Source organism: Ursus maritimus, unplaced genomic scaffold (genome assembly GCF_017311325.1).
Source record: "Ursus maritimus isolate PB19 unplaced genomic scaffold, ASM1731132v1 scaffold_19, whole genome shotgun sequence".
NCBI lineage: Eukaryota > Metazoa > Chordata > Mammalia > Carnivora > Ursidae > Ursus > Ursus maritimus.
The window spans coordinates 50,165,866-50,190,863 of record NW_024424341.1 but is presented as its reverse complement, the minus strand read 5'-3'; the positions used below and the strand labels follow the sequence as shown (position 1 = coordinate 50,190,863).

At 55.9% G+C, this 24,998-nt stretch overlaps 1 protein-coding gene across 1 annotated transcript in view; it reads right to left on the bottom strand.

The window, feature by feature from the left end:
• Positions 1 to 24,998, bottom strand: part of RYR1 (ryanodine receptor 1) — a 108,378-nt gene that overhangs the window by 37,002 nt on the left and 46,378 nt on the right. Inside the window, 33 exon segments of the mRNA XM_040633935.1 lie at positions 128 to 227; positions 2,251 to 2,319; positions 2,451 to 2,502; positions 3,673 to 3,779; positions 4,033 to 4,129; positions 4,293 to 4,405; positions 4,944 to 5,081; positions 5,347 to 5,406; positions 6,913 to 7,083; positions 8,316 to 8,330; positions 8,799 to 8,891; positions 8,980 to 9,067; positions 10,335 to 10,575; positions 11,465 to 11,797; positions 12,009 to 12,139; positions 12,957 to 13,038; positions 15,067 to 15,305; positions 15,406 to 15,466; positions 15,879 to 15,928; positions 16,414 to 16,535; positions 16,635 to 16,702; positions 18,282 to 18,397; positions 19,046 to 19,169; positions 19,488 to 19,563; positions 19,664 to 19,738; positions 20,114 to 20,254; positions 20,702 to 20,791; positions 21,066 to 21,144; positions 21,261 to 21,424; positions 21,826 to 21,966; positions 22,865 to 22,955; positions 23,057 to 23,277; positions 24,737 to 24,906. Coding sequence (XP_040489869.1) covers positions 128 to 227; positions 2,251 to 2,319; positions 2,451 to 2,502; positions 3,673 to 3,779; positions 4,033 to 4,129; positions 4,293 to 4,405; positions 4,944 to 5,081; positions 5,347 to 5,406; positions 6,913 to 7,083; positions 8,316 to 8,330; positions 8,799 to 8,891; positions 8,980 to 9,067; positions 10,335 to 10,575; positions 11,465 to 11,797; positions 12,009 to 12,139; positions 12,957 to 13,038; positions 15,067 to 15,305; positions 15,406 to 15,466; positions 15,879 to 15,928; positions 16,414 to 16,535; positions 16,635 to 16,702; positions 18,282 to 18,397; positions 19,046 to 19,169; positions 19,488 to 19,563; positions 19,664 to 19,738; positions 20,114 to 20,254; positions 20,702 to 20,791; positions 21,066 to 21,144; positions 21,261 to 21,424; positions 21,826 to 21,966; positions 22,865 to 22,955; positions 23,057 to 23,277; positions 24,737 to 24,906 — 3,918 coding nt within the window.

The following is a 24,998-nucleotide window of genomic DNA, read 5'->3' as shown; positions in this document are numbered from 1 at the left end:
GGGGGGGGGGGGGGGGGGGGGGGGGATGTGCAAGGGATGGCGTGAGGCACAGGCGAGCAGGGTGGGAGAGTGTGCCGCGGGGTCCCCGGGAGATGGTGGGCTGGGGGCAGTGCCCGTGGGAAGGCACCTTTGCAGGCGCTGATCATCTGGAGCACCATCTCGGCGGCTCCCCGGTTGTGCAGCCGCGCCTGCTGATACAGGAGCCTCTGCTTCTCCATCTCTTTCTCCTGTGGCAGAGCCGGGCCCGCGGGGCCCAGTGAGTCCAGGCTCACCAGCCCAGCCTTCCCCCCTCACAGCCCCAGCCATCACCCCTACCCTCCCTGCTCCAGCCACATCCGCTGGCTCGTTCCTTTCGTTGGGAGCTCCCTCTATCCCCTGGCGCTGAAGTCCACCGTATGTCTCTTGCGCTCAGCGCGGGACCAGACATGAAACCATGAATCAATCTTAACCTGGGCCCGTGGACCTCCAAGGGGTCAAAAGATAACATCTAGGAGGTCGGGGCATCTGGGTGGCTCAGTCAGTGGAGCGTCTGCCTTCGGCTCAGGTCATGATCTCAGGGTCCTGGGATCGAGTCCCACATTGGGCTCCCTGCCTGCCACTCCCCCTGCATGTGTGCTCTCTCTCTGTCTCCCTCTGGCAAATAAATAAATAAAATCTTTTTAAAAATAAAATAAAAAATCTTTTTAAAAAATCTAGGAGGTCTTGGGGCGCCTGGGTAGCGCAGTCGTTAAGCGTCTGCCTTCGGCTCAGGGCGTGATCCCGGCGTTCCGGGATCGAGTCCCACATCGGGCTCCTCCGCTGGGAGCCTGCTTCTTCCTCTCCCACTCCCCCTGCTGTGTTCCCTCTCTCGCGGGCTGTCTCTCTGTCACATAAATAAATAAAAAAAAATATTAAAAAAAAATAAAAAAAATAAAAAATCTAGGAGGTCAGAGGTCTGTGAACTTGGGTAGGGAAAAAATTCTGTTTTTATGTTTACTGCCCTCTGACTGATACATAGCATTTCCTTCCATTACGGACGAGGCCATAAATCATAGCAATATTAGCAGAACCCATGGTGGGTTGCCGATAAGAAGCACGGATGTTTCTGTAGCACATTATGCTTGCGGCCATCTTGAAATACTGCTTATGTTCATCACTTCTACTCCTCAGTTACTACAACTACTGGACCCACTGTGAGATCGCAGCATTTGATGGATGAATAAAGAAGGGCAGCTATTACTGTAGTACGCGTTTTGTTAACCGTGGAGCCTAGCACGGGGCTTGAACTCAACAACCCTGAGATCAAGACCTGAGCTGAGATCAAGAGTGGGACACTTAATTGACTCAGCCACCCAGGCGCCCCTGTAATTACAAATTTTTAAAATATTTTTATAACTGTTTCAATATGCTTGTTTCCTCCACTATGAATTCATTTTACACATTTAAAAACATGATTCTAAGAGGCGCGCATGGGTGGCTCAGTCAGTTAAGCGTCTGCCTTTGGCTCAGGTCATGATCCCACGGTCCTGGGATCGAGTCCCGCGTCAGGCTCTACCCTCAGCAGGAAGTCTGCTTCTCCCTCTCCCCTGACCCTCTCCTCCACACGTGCCCCCCCTCAAAAATAAATAAAATCTTAAAAAAAACCCACAAAAACATGATTCTAAGAGAGGCTTCACCAGATGCCAAAAAGGACCTAGGCACAAAAAAGGTTAAGAAACCTGGGGAAGTGTTTGCCGACTGCCTTAGTGATGAATGGATGGGTTAACTGCGTGTTTACCAGCTCTTTCTCACTGCCTGGCCTTTGCATATGCTGTTCCCCCTACCTGGAACACCTTTCTCCTTTTCTTCATCTGGCACACTGCTTTTATCCTCCTGCTCACACATCCCCTCCTCTGAGAAGCCCTCCCTGACACCACCCACCCCCCGAAGGCTGGGTCAAGCCCCTTGCTTTGGCTTCCATAGCCCCCTGAAGTTCCCCCGGTGTCCCCCTGAGCTTCTCTGGATTCCCCAGCCCCGACCCGCCTGCCTGTGCCTCCCCCATCCTGCCTTGCCCACTTTGCCTGAGCTTCCCTTTATCAGCATGTCATGAACACTCTTTACTGTTGCTGTCTGGTTGATATATGTGTCACAGTCATAGCTGTGTCCCCAACATCACCCAGTGCACGGCTGGGCCCACAGCACTACTGGGTGAACACAGGCTGAAGGGTACAGGGAATGACTGAAACCAGGCCGCCTTAGCCCTTTCCTCAGTGACCTCCTGACCCCACCTACCTCAAAGGAAACCTCCACTTCCTCCTCTTCAGCTTCGCCATTCTCCCCTCCCTCCTCCAGGTGGCAGCTCTGGGGATGGGGCATCAGTTAGGGACAAAGGCGAACAGAGGAGCTCCCCTAGCTCACCCCCAGCCCTCTCAGTAGACCAGCATTGCAGCCGGGGAGAAGGGAACCTGCCCTGGACGGGGGCAGGGCCTCACCTTTGCCATGATGTCGGCATACGCCATGTACAGGTAATCCTCGTCCAGTTTGCTGAGTAAGTAAGAGGGGGAGATGGTCAGGGCCCAGTGGGGAGGACCCCCATCCTATAACCGCTTCCAGTTCCGCTTTGGAGAGCCGCCCCTCTCCATGCTCAGGCTGTGTGGTTGTGAGAGGGTCCACCGTCCATTGCCAGAGAGGGCGTGTGATCGAGGCTGAGCCAATCAGCACATTCAATCAGCTTGGCCCCAGCAATATGGACGAAATGGTCCTCTGCTTCATGGGGGTCCACTGGAATTCATTGTGGGAGTTTTGCTGGAGCGACTGGTAGAGCTGCTCCCTTTCCACTGGGGTTGCTAAAATAGTGTGCTCCACACCTGGAGCCATCTGCCGTTGGCTTATTTGACAACTATGACCAACCACCCTCTTGGGTCTCCGTGATAATAGTAATAATAATAGTGTGGCCAACACCTGTTGAGTGTTCACTCTAGGTCAGTTCCTGTTCGTAGTGCTTTCTATAGGTCTTAACGAATTAATCCTCACAATAATCCCATTATTGTAAGACAAGATTAGACAGGCAGATCTATTACTAGCCTCATTTTACAGAAAAGTCAACTGAAGCACAAAGATCCTTCTGGGCCAAGCCACACGGCTTGTGCTGTGATTCATGCCTGCATAATTGAACTCCAGAGCCCTGGCTTTCCAAAGGATGGAAAACAGGACCTCGGTGTCCCAGTCTCCCTTGTAGCTGGTTGTGGCCTGATGTCAGAATTCTGGCCCATGGGATCTGTGCAGAAGCCCGCCGAGGAGAGCGCCCTCTTTTGGATAAAAAGATCTTGATCTTGATTAGAGAAGGAAAAAAAACCTTTCTCCTTCTTTCCGCCTGGCCTGTAGTTCTGTCTGGAAGTTAAGCAATCCATCTTATCGGAAATTTGCTATAATATGTGCTTTTCTCCACATAATTTACTGATTTTGTTTGAGCAAGGCACTTTATCCAGCACAGCTTCGATCAATAGCACCTCTGATGCGAGCTCTTTGGAGGAGCTGGCTCGCGAAGCGCTCAGCCTACACAGTGGGACACATGGCCCTGTCCCGAAAGGGACGCTGAAGGATCAGCTGTGGGGCTCCCCTAGGACACAGAGGGCCCGTCTTGAGGAACAGGGAGGTTGCTGCGGGGGCTGGGAGGATGCAGATCCCTTCCCAGGCCGTAGGAAGGGTCCTCACCTCTTTTCAGTCAGGGCCGTGCGGCTGAAGTGCAGGACCAGCTGATGCAGGGGGTCAGGCTTCTTCTCCTCCACCTCCTCCTCCTCCTCCTCCTGCTCCCCAGCTTTCTGGGGGAGGGGTGGGGCTTGGGAAAGGGGTTTCTAGAATCCCCTCCTGTCTCCCCCTGCCATTGCCCTGCTGGGCTAGATCTTTTTTTCTGCCCCCACACGATGCACTCCCCTTTGTCTCTGCCCAAGCCGGGGCCACCTTTCTGGTACCCCTCAGTGTGAAGGGCGACCCCCGGAAGCGTGCAGCCAGCAAGCTAGGCCCCCAGCCCTATCCAGCCCCGCCCTCTCCACTCCCAGGCAGGCCCCAGCTCACTGAAAGGTCGGCGATCATGCGGTCTTCAAAACTGTGGTCTTCAGTCAGGATCCACGCGGCCTTGTAGCTCTCCAGGAACATGTTACAGGCCCTGTGCCTGCAGGGGAGAGGTGTATGGCGTCCGGGAGACCGTCTCCTCTGTCCTCCCCCACATCTACCTTCCCCACCCAGACCCCATCGTGGTGGCGCCCCCTCCTCCCGCCTCCTCAGCTATCCTTTCTCCACCCCCCTCAAGCCTCCCTCTTCCCTGGGGGTCTTACGTGGGCAGGTTGTACAGGGGGGTCATGCGGAAACAGGCAACCACCGCCCTGCGGCGCTGCTTGGACAGGAGCTTGTGCCACACGGCCTTCTTGGATTTGTAGGGGTGCTCAATCTGGGGGGCGGCAATCTGTCAAGTCCCCAAACTCTGCCCCTGACCTGAGCCCCACTCCCAGGAGCGGGACGAAACTGCCCATCTTGTCCAGGCCCAAGTTCAGGCCCGACTCACGGGGCTGGAGGAACACGCTGGCCGTACCAACAGAGTCAAGGTTCGGACCTAGGCCTTTCTTCCAGACCGAAGCGTCTTTCCTAGGCCCCGCCCACAGGTCCAGGGTCATTATCCACGCCCGCCACTACCCCAAGACCCACCCACGGCCCTGCCCAGAGTCAAGGCGTCTTCACCAGACTCCGCGCTAGATACCAAATTCCGTCCCTGGCCCCGCCCCTAGGCCCAAGATTTAAGCACCAGGTCCTGCCCCAGATCCAAGTTTCCATTCTAAGTCTCCGGTTAAACTCCAGGCTCCGTCCAGGCCCCGCCCAGAGACCTGAGCGTCCTCCTGAGACCCCGTCCACAGACCCAGGCCCGCCCCTTGCCCCACCCAGAGACCCAAGCTTCGGCCACTCCCCGGTGAGACCCCTCCCGCCCCAGCCACCTGCTCCAGGTGGTAGAGCACCGCAGACACTTCCTGGACTCTGCGCACGATTTTCTCGGGGTCATCGGCGTCCTCCTCGCGGCCCGGGAGGCCCCGGTACAGGGCCATCTGCCAGCGCAAAGAAGGGGAGCCTTCAACCTGAGGGGAGGAAGGACAGGCAGCCGGCGTGAGTGTCCCTCCCCGGCCGGCTCCCCGCTCCCCAGCCGGCTCCTCTAAGGGCCCCTCCGTGCTCGAGGTGGGCTTCTCTGGCTGCCCCCGCCCCCTTTCGGTGCTGTGACGATTCAGCGGGTGAGTGAGTACAAGTGAAGGTCCCTCTTTCAATGCCTGGTACAGAGTAAGTGTACTTGGCTATCACAGTTGCTATTATCCTACGCCCCTTTCATTTGCAGATGAAGGCAGGTACCTTTCCCTGGAGGTGAAGGTTGTTTTGCAGATATTCCCGGACCTCCTCGTCTGTGTCTTTCTGGGGAGACATGGCCAAGCTGGGTCACTCTGATGGCCCGGCATCCTCCTTAACCCACATCCCTTTCCCTTCCAGGCCCATCCCCCCAGCAGCTGGTGTGTGTTGGGGGGGGGGGGAATTCTGGGAGAAACTGAAAGGGTCCAAATGTCCGGAATGGTCAGAAGGGAGTCCTAGAGGCCACAGATGCACCTTGAAGAGACAGTAAGGATTAGAGGGGCCTTGGAGAGTGAGAGGAGGTAGGGAGTGATGAGAGAATGTTCTCGAAGGTCAAATAAGGCCACCAGGGGATGATTGGGGGTCAGAGGAGGGTCAAAGTGGGGCTGGGAGACAGGCAGGGAGTTTGTGAAGATCAGAGAAGGTGAGGGGGTCATAAGGGAAACGGCGAGATCAGCAGAGGTCGTGGGGGATCAGGCAGATCAGGTCACCGGCGGGATTTCCGCGGAGCCAAAGGAGGGGTCAATAGGGGGGATTCCTTAGAGCCCCAGAAGAGAGGGATCCTCAAAGACCAAGTTGAGGGGTCAGGGGGACCCTGGAGGGCTCTTTGGGTTCTTGGCAAGACTCAACAGGTCCTATGAGGAGCTTGAAGTCCCGAGGGAAGGAGTCTTTAGGGTTCCAGGAAAGGGGGTGTTTGTGATACCAGGGGGGTCAGTGGTCTTCAAGGCCCCAGAGGGGTTAATAGTTTGTCAGGGAGCTTAGCAGGGTCCTGAAGGATTCTTAGGATCCCTAAGGCTGACAAGGATGGGGTTGTTATCCCATACAAAGGGCAAGTGGGATCCTGGGAGACCTCCTTAGAGTCTCAGAGGGCTTGAGAGGGTTGGGGGAGGGTGGTGGGATCAACTGATCTCAGGAATCCTGATGCATCAGAGGCTTGGGTGTGGTTCTGGGGAAGGGGTCATTAGGATCCTGGGGGGCTACTTAGGATCACAGAGTGCTCACTGGAACCTGAGTCTTTGGGGGCTCTGTTGGGTATCAACAGAGTCCACAGGGTGGGGCCACCAGGGTCTGGAGGGAAAGAGATGATGAGCTGGAGAGCTCAGTGGGGCCCAGAGGTTCAGGGGAGAGCCAGTGGGATCATGGGGGATTCAATGGGTCCCAAGGAGTTTTGGGAGGTCCTGGTGGAGGACTCAGAGGAGTTTCAGGGGGCTCATGGTGTCTCGGTGGGGCCCTCAGGGTCCTAATAAGTTAGGCAGGGTCCAGGTGGGGGGCGGTGTTCAGTACGGCCCTTGAAGGCTCAATACGGTCCTTGGGTCCCAGAGGTCTTAATGATATTCCGAGTTTCAGTGGGGTTCCAGTTAGGGTCCTTAGGTCCCAGGGTTCTGGAAGTATCCTGAGAGGGGTCCTCAGCAACCTGGGGGAAGGCTCGGGACATCCTAGGGGAACCCATGAGTACTCAGGGTCCTGGAGAGGGCTCCCAGTGGGATCCTGGGGGTTCAGGAGGGGCCCAGGGGCTTGGTGGGGTGTGGGGTCAGGCGCTGGCAGGTTCCCATCACGGGGCGGTGCAGGCACCAGGGCATAGCGGTTCTTGGCCTGCACGATGAGTTCCTGGTCCGTGGGTGCACACATGTTCAGGCCGATGGGCAGCATCTTCTTGAGCGTGGCCACAATCAGGGACGTCTGTACAGAGTACCGGTCCCCGCGGCGCTTCTTCTTGGTGCGCTCCTGGTCTGAGCCGCCTGACTGTGGGGACAGGGGGCTCAGCACCAGCCCAACTCCCAGCCTGGCCCCAGGCCCCGGCCCTGGCCCCTGACACTGTCTACCCTCCAGTCCACAGCTTGGGTGCCAGGCGTCCCCTCCCCCCTCTCAGGGCCCAGATCAGTTTCCACCCCAGACCTTGCTGATCTTTCACATCAGGCCTCCAGCCCTCACCCTTAGACCCTCACCCAAGCCTCTATCTAGCCCACATGCCCAACCTCTATCCCAAACCCTTCCAGATCTCCCCCAAATGCCAGGCCTTTTTCAACTTCTGGCAGTCTCTTCCAGAATCCCTTAACGACTTCAGTACCTCCCCTCCCCCACAACATGCACAACCCGACACTTTATATCTCAAGAGTGAGTTCCCAAGAAAAGAATGAAAGAAAGATGCAGAACCATAAAGAGCCTCAAGAGACAAAAGAAGTTGGAAGAAAAAGAGATACTGAGAGACGGAGACAGACAAAGAGACGGGGAGACAGAAGATGGAAGAGAGATCCAGAATGATCTGGAAGCAGAAACACGGGGCACAGAGTCCCACAGCCGTGTTCTGGAGCCTTGGGTGCAGACCCGGGGCCAAGGCCACCCCAGTCATGCCAAAGAGAAGCCCCAGTGACAAGCTTTGACAAGCCCCAGTGACAAGACCCAGTGACAAGCTTCTGGCCATATCCATCCTGGCTGGCAGTATGGAGCAGGGCCCACGTATGTGCCAAGACACTGCTGGGGCTGCACATGCAGCACCCCACTGGGTCCTCGCAGAGCCCTGGGGCAGGGGGCCACTGGCCAGATGCTGTTCGAGGCTCAAAAAATAAGACACTTGAATAAGGTCACACAGCCAACCGCCAAGAGTCAGGATCTGAACCCAAGTCTATCTGGTTCCAGAGCCCAAGCCTTAAACCCAACCATGCACGTGCCTGGCCCACCCTATTCCCATTCCCCGTGACCCCAGACCACAATGCTTTGAGGAAAGCTCAGAAGTGTTTTTGTTCTTTTTTTTTAAAACAAATTTTAAAAAAAAAGTTAAATTGCCAAAAGCTGAGCATTGGGAACTGAATGGATGGGGGCAGGGATGGGGGGAGAGAAAAAGGCTGGGGGCTGGGGGCTCGGAGCCAAGGATGAGGGGTGAGGAACGGGGGCAGGGAGATGCAGAAGCTGGGGCGAGGGGGAGGAGAGGGTATTAAGCCAAGAGGCATGCGGAAGGTCCCAGACATGGGGCTGACCTGTACATCTCCCGCCTGCTTCATCGGGTTGCAGACAGAGACAAGAAGGGTTACCCCGGTCCCTCAGAGAACCCCAGGCCCAGCTCCAAGTGGGCTCTACCCCAGCTCCCCTGCCCCAGCCCGAGATGCATCCCCTAGCTGGGCATTCCCAGACCCTGGGTCAGGGCGGGTGGGTTTGTTCTTTAGGACCCTGATGAGGGCAGTTCTGAGAAGTACAAAGGGAGAGGAGAGGGGGGATATGGGATAATGGGGATATGAGGAAAGACATGGGAGAGGAGGCCATGGGCTGGAGGAGATGGAGGAGGGGTAAGGTGGGAGAAGAGGGAAATGAGGAGAGAGTGGGGAGGAGGGAGATGGGGTGCAGTGACGGCTGCGGGGAATGTGTCCAGGACACGGCAGGCTGTATGGGTGAAGGGGTCAGGCGGGAAGGCCTGGAGGGTCCTCCCACCCTCCCTGCTATGTCCCCTCGAGCACAGCACCCACCTTGGCCATTTTGCTCTTGTTGTCAGCAGTCAGAAATGACATGTTGTTGATCTCATTCTGGACCACAAAGTTCTGCTCCTCGCGCTTAAAGTTCTGGTGGGGGAGGCGGTGTCGGGATCAGCCGCGGTGGCGAGCGAAGCGAGAGTCACGGCAAGGAGGGGCAGAGTGGGCGGGAACTCACGTGGGACTTGGACCAGTAGATGAAGATCTCGCCCACCATCCTGAACAGTTCCTCGGCGCTGGGATTGGGCTCGGTCAGCCAGTGTGCCCTGGGTGGGCACGAAGGGGGCCGGTGAGGGATGGGGGCAGTGACCCCCAGGAGAGGATGCCTCACAGAGAGCTTGCAGGGGAGGGGACCATCCGATGGGAGGGATGGAGTTTTCTACGGTCATCTGGCCATTCGGATGATTTGAAAATCTTAACCATTCCTTTAAAAAAGGGATTCTTCTTTCTATCTCTACCTTTTTTATGGAAGCATAACATAAAGTGTCAACTCGATGGACCAGCACAAAGCGAACACACTTGCATAACCACCACCATTCAGTCGAGAAATAGAACATTTCCAGAACCCAGAAGTATCTTCGTGCCCCTCCCAGCCGCTCTTCTTTCCCTCCCCTTAGGTGACCCTCATCCTGAACATGAGTTATTTTTGTCTGTTCTCGAAGGTTACAGGAATAGACAATAGAATATGTACTCCGTTTTGAATGTTCCTGGCTTCTTTTAACCTGATATTTGTGAGATCCATCCATGTTTTATGTTTCAAGGGTTGGCTCATTTTTGTTGCCATGTAGTATTCCAGTGTGTGAATGCACAGTTTACTTGCTCGAGCTCTTTGGCCCAAGAGCTGTTCCTCCTGGGCACCTACCCTATAGCAATACCCGCCTCCTGAGCACAATGATGGTTGTGCATGGATATATCCAGCATGTGCACCACTGCTTCCTACGTCTGCTCCCATGACAGACATAACTAATCAATCACAGCTCCTTTTCTTACAAAGCCCTGATGCAACTTTAAAATCTTCTCCACTGGAATGGAACTTGGAGTTTAAACATATTCACTATCCCCAGATTAGGCTGCCCCTGGGAGTTAATACTTGTTTAAATAGTGCTTCTGATTTTAGGGAGATGTCGGCAGTTGGTTGAACCAGGCTGGCCGGATCTGTACTGTCTCCCCTTCCTCTCAGTGATGGAGGAAGGCCTGACTGTTGGGCTCCCCTGTGCAAATCAGACAGCCCCATCCACCCAGGCCTGGAGACAGTGCTGGGAGTGGGGGGAAGGTGGGGCTCCTTACGGCTGACACGGTAGCCTCCCAGGGGCTCCGACTCAGCAGGTGTAAAGGAGCAAAAGGGGAGCAGACACCAGCGGGCTGGACTTTGTGGGCCAGAAGCAATGGTAGGGGGTGGTCAGAAGCCTGGGTGGGCTCAGGTGAGAATCGAAGAAAGTTAATAGTCACTCAAAAGATGGGGGGGTCAGCTGGGGTTCGGGGAAACGGGAGGCCAGGCTGACTGTGCACGGGGACAGCTGGGGACACGCTGACCTGTTGTTGTCCACGTAGCGGATGAGCAGCGGGTAGAGGGCGTACAGGTCCCTGCAGAGCACAGAGAACTCGTCCCTCACCAGGACCTCGCCCTCCTCGGCCTCGGCCTTGGCCTCCAGGCGCAGCTGCTCCTCCTCGGCCACCACCTTCCCTGCCCGCTTGCGCAGGCGCCCGATGGTGGGGATGAAGTGTGAATGCAGGAGCTCAGGCCGGGCCCGGCTCACGATGGGCTGGGCGAACACTGCAGGAGCAAATGGGGGATGTGGGGGACTTGCTGCCGGCCAGCCTCTAACTCCGGCCCTGACCTATGACCTTTGATCTCACTCCTGACCTCTGCTCCCAGCCCATGATTCCTGACCTGTACCTCTGACCCCGCAGCTCTCGTGGACTCAGCCTGACCCTGCCTTCTGACCTCAGCTTCTACCTCTGATCCCATTCCTGACCTCGGGCCCTGACCTCTGACACAGCCCCCCGTCCTTGGTCCCAACCATATCCCTTGACCTGAACCTGTGACCCCCAACCTGACAGAAGCCCCTGACCTCAACAACTGAATCATAACCTGACACCTTACCCTAGCCCATGACCTCTCACCCTAGTCTTTAACCTCTGACTTAGCCCAGACCCAGAACCCTACCTTACTACATGATTTCTGTGACCCCTAGTTTCTTACTCCAGTCTCTGACCTCTGATACTGGCCTCTGATCCCAGCCCCCAATCCCTAGATTGACCCAATTCCTGACACAGAACTTCTGAGCCACGGATCCCAGCCCTTTAAAGACTCATTTCTTGACCGCTGACCTACAACCTCATCCATATCAGGGACCCTGAGGCTTGACCTGGGTCTCTGACCCTTTGTATAAGGAACCCGTGCCTCTGACCAGCTCCTCACCTAGCCCAAGGCTCCAGAAATTCAGAATCCAGCCTGGAGGACTTCTAGGACCCATCCATCCACCCCAGACCCTATGAGCCTGAGATTCCGACCCCTTGCGATGACCCCTGGCCTTCTGACCCTGAGTAAACCTAGACTCCAACTCCTCCCAACTCCCAGGAAACCAGGGGCCCCGGGATCCCCCTCTCAGACCATCAGATCAAGGGCCCGGCGCTCAGGGGCCCGCTGCTCCCAGACCCACCAGCGAGCCGCTTCATCCACGTCGCCTCGTCAATGCCCAGGTTGTTGACGATGATTCGCAGGATATTGCCCAGCAGCGAGTTGAGGTGGTCCGAGGTGACAGCCGTGCAGGGCGGGGGGGCCCCAGCGGGCAGGGCAGGCGGGGGGGCCTCGGGCCCGCGTTCCCACCAGCGGGGCAGGTAACTGCACAGCATGGGTAGTGTGATCTCGATGACGTGCGGCATCTCCGTGTAGCGGGCCCCCGACTCAGCCAGCCCCCCGATGTCTGCCATGAGCCGCTCCAGCACCGGGATGTCAGGACACATCTCCTCCACGCTGTTGGGGAGCCCCAGGACTGGGGTGCGGGGAGGAGTCAGGGCATCCCCACCCAGCGCCTCCAGACCTCAGGGTCCACACCACAAACCGGGCTCCCCCCACAAGCTCTGGAGCACCCCCAACCTGGGGAATCCTCAGCCCTCCGAGCCCACGTTGGCCCACGCTGTCCCCAAACCCGTGTGCGGGGGACAATGTAACGCCTGAAGCTGCCCTGGCCCCGCACCACTTACTGGCCCGTTCCCGGGGAGACTTGGTAGTGTACACTGAGCAGGCGTTGTACTCGTTCAGCTGGGGCTCCAGGAACGCCACCGGCATAGCTGCTGCCAGGCGAGCCAGGCACTCCCCTAGGGCCGGCCGCAACCTGGAAGAGGGGGCTACTCAACTCTCACAGCCCCCCTTTGCCTGCTCCTGGCTCCCAGCCTCTGTCTCCGCAGAAGGGCCTCTCCCCAGAACTCTCCCGAGCACGGCTGCCATCCACAGAGGGCACCGGTGCAGCCTTTTCCCTGGGCTTCCCCCCCCCCTTTTTTTTAAAGATTTTATTTATTTATTTGACACAGAGACAGCCAGTGAGAGAGACAGCCAGTGAGAGAGACAGCCAGTGAGAGAGAGACAAGCAGAGGGAGTGGGAGAGGAAGAACCAGGTTCCCAGCGGAGGAGCCTGATGTGGGGCTCGATCCCAGAATGCCGGGATCACGCCCTGAACCGAAGGCAGACGCTTAACGACTGAGCCACCCAGGTGCCCCTCCCTGGGCTTCCTAAGTGCCCTCTTGCTCGAAGGGGAGATCCTGGCTTAGGAGGGCCCACCCACATGGCCACCGCCGGGGGCCCTCCCCGGTGCCCCCAGCTTGCTGTGGCTCCCATGTACCATCCCCAGGGCAAGCTCGTTCCCCTCCGTGGGGAGCACCTGCCATTCTGGGCAGTCACTGCCAGGTGGCCATCTGTCCACCCCCCCACCCCCAGCCCAAGCCCGAGGCGGCCACTTCCTTCACTGGCCTTCCCCTGAGTGCCCTCACGTGGCCGCCTTGGTGAACTGCAGCCGCCACCAAGCATGTCAGTTGTTGAGGCCTTTGAACATCTCTCCTGCTCTTCACTCAGCCCCATCTTCTCCTGCTCCCTCTTCCTCCTGAGCCCCCACACAGTACCCACCCCAGCCCCCAACTGTGGCTCTCTCTCCTTACTTTTCCACGTAAGCGTTCTTGGTGGTTCCCAGAGAGTAGATACTGCACAGCGTTCGGTAGCAAGAGACCTGGACATCATCCACTGCGGGAAGGAGGGCGAGGGTCGGGGATGCACCCACCGTACCAGTGCTCTCCTGCCCTCCTCCCTCATCTCCAGATACTGGGTAAGACCAGGGCTATGGAGCCAACCTGCCATTTACCATGTTGTGACTTGAGCAAGTACCAACACTCTCTTGGCCTCAGTTTCCCTATCTGTAAAGTGGTGATAATTATAGTATCTTCCTTGTGGGGTGGTTGTGAGGATCAAAAGAGTTAATGCTTGGAAACCAACTGGAACAAGGCACAGAGCAGTCATTCAATAAAGGCTAGTTGTTCCTTCCTTAGAGAGGATTCATGGAGCTCTTTGATGACTCTTTCCAGAAAAATGCAAACCAACATCCAACCCTGACTGTAATTAGAGGTCATTCCCCTTCTCTGCTCCTCCCCACAGCCAGAAGTCCAGGTTAGGAACCTCAACAACTTCACAAATGTCATGAGCAAAAAGAGGGCAAGGGACACGTTCTAGATGGAAGAGACTACAGGGACTTAACGATCAAATGCAATGAGAGAAACTTGGCTGGATTCTGAGTTTGGTTCTAAATCGAAGGCATTTTAAGGGTAACGAGGGAAATTTAAATACGGTCAGGTTATGTGGCGATAATGACATCGTGATTACATGGCAGGGCCTCTGATCCTGGGAGATGCAGACTCAGTATTTAGGGATAAGGTGTCACGGTGTGTGCAACTCACATTCAAAAGTTCAACAAAAAGACTTAAAAATACTTTCCACCCCTAAAGTGAAAGGCTAAGCAAATGGGGCAAATTGTTAACAATCCTTTTCTTCTGACTTTCCTGGATACTTTAAATTTGTCTAAATATAATGTGGGGGTGGGGGAAGAAGCCCATCTAAGCGTGACTTACCTTACTTTTATCAAGAGGTTCTAATTTCAAATAAGCAATGAGCTGAGACTTGGCCCCACTATCCACCAGTCCCCACAGCCCATCAGCCCTCCAGCCCATCCTGGACATCTTCCAGGGTATTCCCTGGGCTCCTCACAACTGCTGAGTCCCACAGTGACCTTGGCATCTCCCCCAAACAGGTTACTTCTTCTAACCCCTGTCTCCTGAAGGCCCCACTGTCGTGGGTCCGGACCAGGGCCTTGGGCCTCGCTCTGGCTGCCTCCCCACCACAGCGCATCCCCTCGGCCTCCTGAGTGTCTGTCCTACCAGCTCCTCCTGTCCTCCCCCTGCTCACCATAGTCCAGGCCACATCTGGTAAGGCTCTTTCTTTTGGGTACCTGACACCCCACTGGGTGTAGCATCTTGCCTGTGTCCCATTAACACAGGCACATTGCTCACTGTGTGCATTAAGTCCCAAGACCCCAGGCTGGGTCACACACCATATGTGCCCTTTGGTAGCATAAATACGGCACACGCTGCTTATGGACTCCCAATATCTGCTCTTAATGTTTTTCTGCTCTTTTCTTCTTCCTCATAATACACCTCCAATATTTAGCTGGACACATGACCTCCCAGAATAAAGGCCACTTCCCCAGCCTCCCTTGCGGTCACATGCGGCCACGTGCTAAATCCTGGCCAGCCACATGGATGTCAGCAGGAGTGATGCAGACCGCTTCTAGGTCGTTCCTTTAAAAGAATTGCAATGCCCTCCTCTTTGCTTCTTCTTTTCTCCTACAGGCTAGAATGCAGACATAATGGTGTGCCACCCCAGACCACAGGGATAAAGATGGTATTTCCAAGATGGCAGAGTACCAAGATGGAGGGCACCTGGGCTTCTGACCTGAGGAGCTACTTACGTGGGACTGTTACATGAGAAAGAAATACCCTTCCTTCCTGTTTAAGCTACGGTGATTGAGGGTCTTTTTGTTAGAGCAGCTGAACTTATACCTCACTAACTCATTCTGTTACCTACCAATTCACTGGATGCACACTCGGCTCAGAGCAATGAAGCCACACGTGCTAACACCTGGGGGCTCTGTCAGGCACACAGGGACGGCTGGTGTTGGCCAAATTGGCCCCCCACCCCTACCCTTGGGCCAGGGGTCCTTACGGATAACGTCGTCTCCGAACTGGTGCTGGGCGATGTGCTGGAAGAGCGTGGTGAGGACAGGCAGCAGGGCCACGGTGGTGTAGGTGAGGTTCTGGCCCACGCCCTTCACCTGTGTGCGCGCCTGGGACACCTTGCCTAGGCGCAGGTTCTCCACCATCTTCTCAATGTCCTCTGATGCGCTCTCGAAGAAGGAGCGGAGGCCAGCCTTCACGATCTCAGGGCCTGACTTCATCACCGTCCTAGGAGGGAAGCCAGGGCATGCCAGTTCTAGAATCTGAGAGATTCTCGATTTCAGAGAGCTGAGGAGAACGGGGCAGGAGTGGGCACCACACCCCATACCTGGCATCCAGGGAGCGGGCCAGGATGTGAAGACAATTAACCACAGCTGGAGCATCTGTGCCTGGGAAAGGAAGATGGGCAAGGGTGAAGAAAGGGCTAAGAAGGCAGTGCCTTCCCCTACCTCCACCTCACCCCCAGCCCCACCTCCACGTGGACCCCCACAGGCCCCTGTCCTTCCCGAAATCCACTCTGCTTGTGCCTCCTGCATCCCAGCCCTGACCCCTCCCTCAGGCCTTCACTGTCTGGTGATGAGTCTGTGCCCCACTGGCTTGGGGGCTCCACGAGGGCAGGGCCCAGCGCTATCAAAGCCACAGCTCTGTCCCCAGGACAACCCCATCCATGCCCAGGTGTGGAGGAAGAACACAGTGTTCAAATTGGGCCTGAACTGGGAATTCTTTCTTCAGGGTGGGGCTGGCAATTGCAGGGAGAGAGGGAAGATTAGGGAGAAGAGTTGGACAAGCAGAGCTACTTACCAAAGAGAGAAACTCGGTGACGGACAAGAGCAGCAAGCTTGCAGAAGAGGCTGAAGAAAGAAAGGGACAGAAGGACGGGGGAAACAGGTAGTGAGGATATTGGGGGACAAGGACAGCAGTGATGCAATTAGAGGGACAGGGACGGAAGGACAGAAGATAGAGCCAGGAGGGCATAGGATGATGGGGAAGAAAACGAAGGAGAGAGGAAGTGTGGGGCGGGGGGACAAGGAGATGACAAGCTTGAGAGTCACAGGCAGAAACAGGGATACTAGGGGCTGGGGAGGCTGATCTGCCTTTCTGATTGGGCAGCCAATTCACCCCATTTGCCTGAAAGTCCCATGTCCTGGGAAATCCCTCGGGCCTGGGCACAACAGGACAGCTGGTCACCCTCACTCTTCAGTCCCCTCTGCAGGTAGACTGGTCAATGCCCAACACCCAGGACAGAGTCCCTAAGGTCCAAAGTTGGGTGGAAAGGGTCCAGGATTACAATCCTGTGAGGTCAGGGCGCTGGGTCAGAGGTCACAGGGTAGCCCACCTGGTGATCATTTCCTTCTCCTTGTTGGAGGCATGGCCGCCACTGCCCAGCACTTTGGCTGGTGTGGACAGGAAATAGAGGCAGTGGTTGGTGAAGTACTGGTTGATCAAAGGGAGCAGGATCTGGAGGGTGGGGTGGGGAAAAGATGAGGGGGACTGGGTGAAGGGTAGGGGAGCCCACCCAGTCCCCAGCTCCTTACAGCTTCCGAGCCCTTCTCTCACCTTGGCAAAGAATTTAATCTCCTGTTCGTGTGGGGACTTTTCCACTCGTCCACTGCTGACCACAGCCTCTGGTGGGGGAGGGAAAACAGGGGTCATGGTGGATTCAAGGCTGGGGAACTCAGGGTCTTCCAATGGGGGGGGGAACTCTGGGGCAAAGGCAGGAAAAGATGGGAGATTAATTCTTGGTATAAAGTCACCTCTTTGGTTCTGAGGTAAACCTCTCTCCCCTCTCATCTGATCCCCCTAACTCCTTGATCAAACCCCTCCTGAGGCTGAAAATGGGGAGGAGGATAAACTGGGATGGGATAAGGCCATAGGACATCCCCTTCCTCACAGGCCCTTTTCTCCCTGAACTTTGATACTTGACACTGAACCAATTTGGAAAGAACGAATGAATGAAAAAAGTTGTCAATGTAGATAGATTCAAATTGATTTTAGAGCGGAAATCAATTTCAGACGATAATAATGGTGACAGTAATAATTAATACTACTAAAATAATAATGCTGGCTTCCATTATTAAACACTGACTATTGTCCCTGGCACTGTGAGAAATGTCCTTGCACAATCTCCTCCCAACTTGAAGGTCTGTATAGTTGGTCCCTCTCCTTCATTTTACAGATGAGGGAACTGAGGTAAATAACTCAGCCTGAGTCACCCAGCAAGTAAGTGACAGAACTGTGGCCGGTTATGGTGGACAGATGGGGAAACTGAGGCACAGAGAGGAGAGGGAGTTGCAGAGAGGTGCTCAGCATGGAGGATCAGCGTGTGGGACTTGAGGTGAGATGTGAGAGTGAGTCCTGCTGTGCCGCTCATCTAGGGGGTCCAGGGGTCCTGGGGGGCTCTCAGGGGGATTGCTGGGATCTCCGGGGGAAGCTGGGAGGGATTCTAGGGGCGAGCTGTGATCCTTAGTGGGACGTAAGGGGCATGTGCAGGGCATACCAACAGCCTCCACCCTCAAAAGAGATCCAGGATCTGCCCAGTCCTCACCCTCTTTGGCCCTACACCCCCAGTGTGTCCCCAGTGCAGTCAGGGGGAGTCCACGAACACCTGCAGCAGGTCACAGCACTCTCCTGCTCAGCCCCTCCCATGGTGCCACCCCACTCAGGGTACGAAGCCACAGTCCTCCCCACGCCTCCAGAGCCCTATGTGATCTGCCCCGTCACTTCTGTCCCCATCTCCTTACCCTCTCACCCTCAGTCACTCTGCTTCGGCCCCACTTGGGTCTCTTGTTACTCACACCAGGGACCTCTCAGAGCCTTCGCACTGGCTGTTCCTCTGCCTGGAATACTGTCCTCACGCGGCCAGCCAGCTTCCTCCCAGCTCCTTCAAGGTCTTCTTGAATACTTTATTTACATTTTAACCGGCCCCGCTTTCCCTCACTCCTCATCTTCCTTAGCTGACTCTAGTGTATTCTTCACCCAAACCCTAACCGCCTTCTAAAAACCTGCTATCTGATGTTAATTGTCTGAATGCACCACAGGAATATCAGTGCAGGACAGGGAGCTTTTGCCTTGCTCACTGCTCTCAACATCCGGCACAGCGTCTGGCACAGTGATGAGATGAGGGGACGGAAGGAGAAATGCATGAACTGGGGCCTTAGGTGAAACTGCTCGGATGGCGGGCGCGCAAAGGGGGCTCCTCCGTACCCAGGTGGGCGATAAACTCCTGGGAAATGTCCATCCAGCGCAGCAACTGCTGCAGGAAGCCAAAGGCGAACCGTTTCTCAATGGAAGACGTGTCCAGCTCCATGTCCTTAAGGCCTCTGCGTGGACAGGCAGAGAGGCGTCAGCCCAGAAGAACGCGCGCCCTGTCTCCCGCTCCTCTCCAGGTCCCCTTCTGCTCCCCTAGGCCCTGCCTCTGCAGACTTCTGTCCCACCGCAGGTCTCCCTCAAGTTCCCAGATATTCTCTGGCCCCACCTCCCCTCTCCAGACTCTACCCTCTTAGCCTCCTCCCTACCTGGCCCTCCTCCCTCCCCCTCCCTCTCCCTTTCCTTCTCCCCCCCTTTTAGCCCCTCCCTCTCCCTCTCCTTCTCCGCCCCCCCTTTTAGCCCCTCCCCTCTCTGGTCTCACGCGGCCCCCAAGCTCCACCCCTTAGCCTCCTCCCCTCCCCGGCCCACCTCTCCTCTCCAGGCCCCGCCCTTTTAACCCCCTCTCTGGCCTCCCCCCCTCAGGCCCCACCCCTCTGGGCTACCTCTCCTCCCTGGCACCTCCCTCACCCACCAGGCCCCACCCCTGCAGCCACCTTCCTTCTCTGGCCCCATTCCTGCTCTCCAGGCCCCACCCCTCTTACTTAGCCTCCTTGCTTCTCTGGCCCTGCCTTGTTACCCCAGCCCAGCTCTTCCCAGTTTCCGCCTTGCTAGCTCCTCCCACATTCCCCACCCCTCCCTGACCAGGCTGGCAGCCCACGTGCCTGGTGACAGCATAGCCGTTCATCTGCAAGAACTTCAGCAGCTCTTGGGCCTTCTCTCGATCTCGGGCTTTCTCCTTGGCTGTAAGTGTGTCATAGGGGACCAGCAGGGGGTGGGTCCCACCACCTGGAGCAGGAAAGACCAGAAATCAGAGGACTGGGGAGACCCAGGCTACCCTCACTGAAGTGGTTCTTGCAGCTGAGGGCATGCATAATTATAGCAATAAAAACAGAGGTAAGAATAACCAAAACACGGTTTTCAGATGATAGTCATATCCTCACTGCAGCCCTATGGCAGTGGATGCTATTAATATGGGGGGGCGCGGGGTGAAAGCAGTTGTTCAAAGTCACACAACTCTAATCCAGACCCTTATGACTCTGGAGCCTATGACTAGGGAACTTTGGTGAAGAAGGGTCTGGGCAGGGATGGGATGGGTGCCCTCACCTTTGGCCTCCAGCTCCTGCTTCTTCTTCCGCCCCCACGTGTTGTGGTAATTTTCTGCCAGTTGTTCTGCCATGGCCTGGGAGTGGATGAAAGAGTCAGGGCCTAGACTCAGAGGATGTCCTCCCCAACCCCAACAAGCACCTCCATGCTCCCAGATGAAGGATCAGGGGTCTCACCTGCAGCTCCCGGGACAGGGTAACTCCGCTGAGGTCGGGGGGCTGGGGGTTGTAGCCTTCTCGCGGATCATAAGTCTGGGAGGACGAGGTAGAGATGGGAGGGCTTGATGGGCTAGCAGGAAGCCCAGGCCCCAACAAAGTTTACCCCCTCCACCTGGCCCTAGACCCCTGCTCTGCACCCACTCCTTAAGGCCTTGTCTCTAAGCCATGCCCTCCTCTCCTCTGCCCTTTGCGGTTCTTCATACCCAGGCCCACTCCCTTCCCAGGTCTCTCACCCTGTCCAGCAACCCGCTCCCGGCCTCCCCTATTCCGCTGACCCCACCTCCCTCCCTTGGCCCTTCTCCTCTCTCAACCCACCTCCTGCCTGGCTCCGCCCTCCCCTGGCCCCGCCCCTTGTTCTAGCCGCTCACCACCCCTATGACCCCACCCCGGCCCCGGCCCCGCCTCCACCTGGGCACTTTGGGATATCTTCCGAGTTTTCTTCTTCTCTGTCTTCTCCTCCTCGCCCTCCCTGGCCTTCTCTATCGTCCATTCCCAGGCAATCATGGCCTTCAAGGACTCCTTGATGGGCCAGCGGTAAATCTCTTTATCCTGGGGTGGACAGAAGGGCGGGGAGTTGGTAGGATGGGATGGGAGGGAGGGAGGTAGAGTTAGGAGACTTACTGTCTGGCCTCCAGTGTCCTAAGAAGAGGAAAGCCTCCACCGAGTGGCTAGGAGGAAGTGGTCCAGCTTGGATTCGAACCCAGGTCTCATACCTGCTTTGTAACAGAGCCTCCCAGAGTCTCATCCCATTTTACACATGAGACTCAAAGAAGTTAAATTGTACGGCCAAGGAATCAAACCCTGTCTCTCTGACTCTTTCTAAGAGAAGGAACACTAGAAGTCTGGAGTCTAGGGGAGGCAAAGTCCATGGATGAGGAGCCCTAACCAGCAGTCCCAGCTAGATCCGAGCCTGAAGCAGCCTCCCTTCTCCCTGAACGACCCAATTTGGAGGTTTACATTTGGGACTCCTAGCATTGGGCCCCAAGACTTGCTCACCTTCTCTGAAAAGGTCTTATAGGGCCTCAGCATGGGATGGGTCTTCAGTTCCTCATCTATGTTCTCCCCATAGGACCAGTTGTTCTGGATCTGGAGGTGGAGAGGGGAGAGGGAGGGGCAGCGCCACTATGGAGCTGAGGGTGGGGGCAGGAGGAGGGGTGGACAGCAGCCTGGGGGACTCCTGGAGGAGTTCCTGGAGGGGCTGAAGGCTCCTGGGGAGGTTCTGGGTCTCAGGAAGAGTTGGGGGTCTCAGGGAAACCTGGGGCCTCAGGGAGGACCTGGGTCTGGGGGAAGCTGGGGTCTTGAGAAAGGCCGGCAGGAATGGGGCTTGCTGGGGAGGGGAGGGGAGGACCCTGGCGCCAACCTTGTCGAAGGCCCACTTCTCATGCGTGTACTCTGCAAACTTATTAATGAAGGAGTCCAGCTTCTCTGGGATGATCACACTATTGGGGGGATAGGATGGGCAGATGTTGGGGCTGGCCCCTCCTTCCATGTCCAAAACCTTCTTCTCCTTCTCCCAGCCCCCAATCCCCACCCGACTCCTGCCCCCAGGCCTCACTTGAGGGTCTCCACAGGCCGAGGATCAAAGTTGCCTTCAGCGTCCACCGTGGCCTTTTTCTCGGCCTTGGATGAGTACGAGGCGTCCACGTAGTCGGGGGGCAGAGCCCCTGCGATGGCGCACAGACAAGGCATAGCCATGCGGTACAGCTCTGCATCATACTTCTGGGGATGCCAGGGGTGGGGGGGGTCATTGCAGGCCTGGCAGCGCCTTCAAATCTTGGAGCCCTAGGACCTCAACTCACCCCTCCAACAATCCACCCTCCTCCCTGGGCCCGAAGACCTCAATTATGGCCTCTCTCCCTGAAAACCAAACCTCAGCCCACAAGGAACCTCAAAACTACCCCCATATCACCCCTCTCTAAGCCCCCAAAATAGAGGCCCATCCCCCCTTTCATTACAACCAAACCAGAGACCCAACGCATAGATTCTTCTGGGTCCAAACTGCCCAACTGGCTCCCTCTCTGAACCCCAAGTTTGGGAATTTCATTCTGGATCCCCCAACTTTGGGCCCCAAACCCTCCAAACAGGCTCCTTGCAGCCCGTCCTCCACCACGTGTCCAGACCTTATGGGCCAGCGAGTCAAAGATGCCCCAGAAGAGTTTGCGAGTGAGGTGCAGCTCTTCCTCGGAGGTGACCCCGAAGTTAGCCCAGCCCGTGGGGAGGCAGTAGTACTTCCAGCAGCGCTCATAGTGGTTGGTGAGGAGCTGCGTGGGAGCAAGAGGGGGGACACACAAATGAGAGGCACATAGTAGGTGGCAGGCAAAAGAAAGGCCAAGGAGGCCAGGGTGCCAGGGTCTTTAAATTACTAAGGCAATGTGGGTTATGCAAATGATGCTAATGAGGGAAAATGGTATGCTTATTGGAGAGTGGTCCGGACCGTTTACCATGCAAATTTAGCATTCCGATTTAGAGTCAGGATGGGCACTCAATTTGTCTGGTGTTGCTTTACACAAACAAGCACGCTAATATTAATCCAGAGGTAGGGTTGTGTGAGAAGTGCAAGCGGACATATGGATGGAGTGATCCGCACGCCCGTGAACGAACAAGGCAAACAAATACAGGCAGAACCCCATGCAAATATATGGTAATTGGGAAGAGGGCCTCCATATTCACTATGCAAATTTGAAACGGGCTGGTTTAGATGTATTATGTAAAACAGTCAAGATAATCGGAGTTGGAGGTATCTCCTTATGCAAACGAGCGGCCAAAAAAAAAATTATAGGAGAGACTGCAAATATTCAGAATAGCGGGGGTGCTATTTATTCAAATCAATGCACTCATTTGAAAAGAATAAGGCTGGTGGTCTGGGCACACGAATAAGCATGCTAATTAGGAAAAGCAGTGTACTCCATGCAAATACGCGCTAATTTAGGTGTGGCCTGGCTCGCTGTTGGGCGAATCAAGCGCTAATGAGGGAGCGCTAGCGGCACCAATGACGCGGAGGGACTGTCTTGGAAATCCTAGTATGCCAGTGAGAACGCCAGAGAGGTTTCCGTGGGGACGCTGCCCTCAACACTTGGCAGGTTAAGTGCGCTGGGCGGTGCGGGACACACGAGCGCGGAGGCCCGAGGGCCGCGCACGCTGAAGAGGGCCCGCGCTCACCTTGAGCGGCATCTTGGCGAACTCGTTCAGGATGGGCACGTCGAACACCAGGCGCCGCAGCAGGTGCTGCAGCATGGACGGGCGGATGTACCTGCGGAGACACGCACCAAAGGGGGCGGCGGGGTCTCGACCCCCGGCCGGCCGCACCCCTCCACCCCTGCCGCCCCACCCGCACCCCTGGCCCCGCCCCACCTGCAGAGTGCCATGAGACAGTCCTCGATGATGTCGCGCTGCGCCTTGGTGAGCGAGCGGCCGCGGGACAGGCGGTACACCGTGTGCAGCATGGAGTCCACCATGATGGCGCGGTGCTCGGTGCCCGCGAAGAGCGGCGCGCACTTGGTGATGAGCGGCAGCACCGCCAGGCACAGGTAGCGGTTCAGGGCCAGCGCCATCTCCGTGGTGCTGAAAGTGGCCTGGGGCGCAGAGTGGGGGCATCAGGCCGGCCTCGCGTGCCTGCGGTGGCCCTGGCTTCGGATCTTCCCCCCACACCCCCAGCAACACTGCTCCCCACTGTCTCTAATATTACTTTACAAAATTTCAAACATACAGAAGTCCAAGAACCAATGAATGAACCCTCCTTATCCAGAGTAGACTGGTCTGCAGATATCGTTCTGCGTGCTTATTTCCTCTCCTACCGCACCTTTTTTTCCTGTAATATTTTTATACAGCCCCAGCCATAGACCGTTTTACCCATGGATATTTAAATATGTATCTCCATTCAGGCAGGTGTTTCTGTTTAACATCCCAGGCGGCCACTTTCACACCCAACAGAATTAACAAGCGTGCAAAATTCATGATCAGCGCTCTCCAATTGTCTCAAAAATCGCTTTACATTTATGTGGAATTGTTTGGATCGGGGCACCCGGAAGCCTCCCCATACTGTATGTTATCTGACTGCTGGGCCTCAGGTCTTTTCATCTGTAATTGTCTCCTTTCCTATTATTTTTAATGCTATTGCTTTGCTGGAAAAACTGGATCATTTATCCAGTGGAGTTTCCTACATCTTGGGTTTGGCTGGTCACAACCTGCTGGTGTCCTTTAACTTGTGCCTCTGCCCTCAGTCTTTTTTTCTTTCTTTTTTCTTTTCTTTTTTTTTTTAAGGTTTTTTAATTTTTACATAATCTTTACACCCAGTACGGGGCTCGAACTCACAACACCAAGGTCAAAAGTCGCATGCTCCACCGACGGAGCCAGCCAGGTGCCCCTGCCCTCGGTATGTCTGATACACTGGTAGATACAGAATCAAGTTGCAGTGTTGCCTTTCTCAGTTAGTAGCCGACAGTTATTTCTCCCACCTTAAGAATCTTCTCTCAGCCAAGGTCACCTGTCCAGCATATCATCATTCCTCTGCGTCCTCTGTCACCAACGTGTAAAGAATTGTTGACACCCACTGTCCCAATACCTCACCTACCAGACCTTTGTAAACCCCCTCCAGTAAGGCTCTTCCCTCACCGCCTCACTGCAAGTGCTCAGCAAGCTCACCAGTGACCTCCATGTGGCCACACCAGCGGCCAGTTCTGTCCTCATCTTACTGTGCTGTGTCCCCTCCTATAACCTGTGTAACTATCATATATCTACATAACTATTGTGACTGTTGTGCTCAGGTCTGTGTCCTTGGTGCTGAGCCACCATCGAGAATGATTATTTCTTAAATAAGAAAGATGAGATGTTGGAGAGTTCCACCCACCCTCGCCCAGAACTTAGAGTTTATCTTGGTTTTGTTTTCCATCTTGACGAGGTGGGGGGTGGGGAGGGAGGATTAGGATATGTACACAAGCCCAGAACAAACAGAAGCATGGCTGCTATGGCCGTGCCCCATCTGGTGTCCTCTCTGGAGGCAGGGAGGGTGGCTAGCTGGGCGGGGCTGCTCACCGTGTCCAGCGAAGCGGCTGCACGCATGTCAGGCAGGAACCCCACGTCCAGCACATGCAGCAAGAAGTCCTGGTTCTCAATGCCGTACACTCGGTCCAGGAAGAGCACCATGGATGCCTTGTGGTCTGGCACGAAGGATGCCGACATCTTTGGCTGTACCAGAGCCCCATCTGTGGGCCAGGAGGGCAGGGGGTCAGGGATGCCCTTTGGACCCATCCACTCCCTCCCCTGCAGCCCTCCCTTGCTGAGTCCTGCCCCCTCC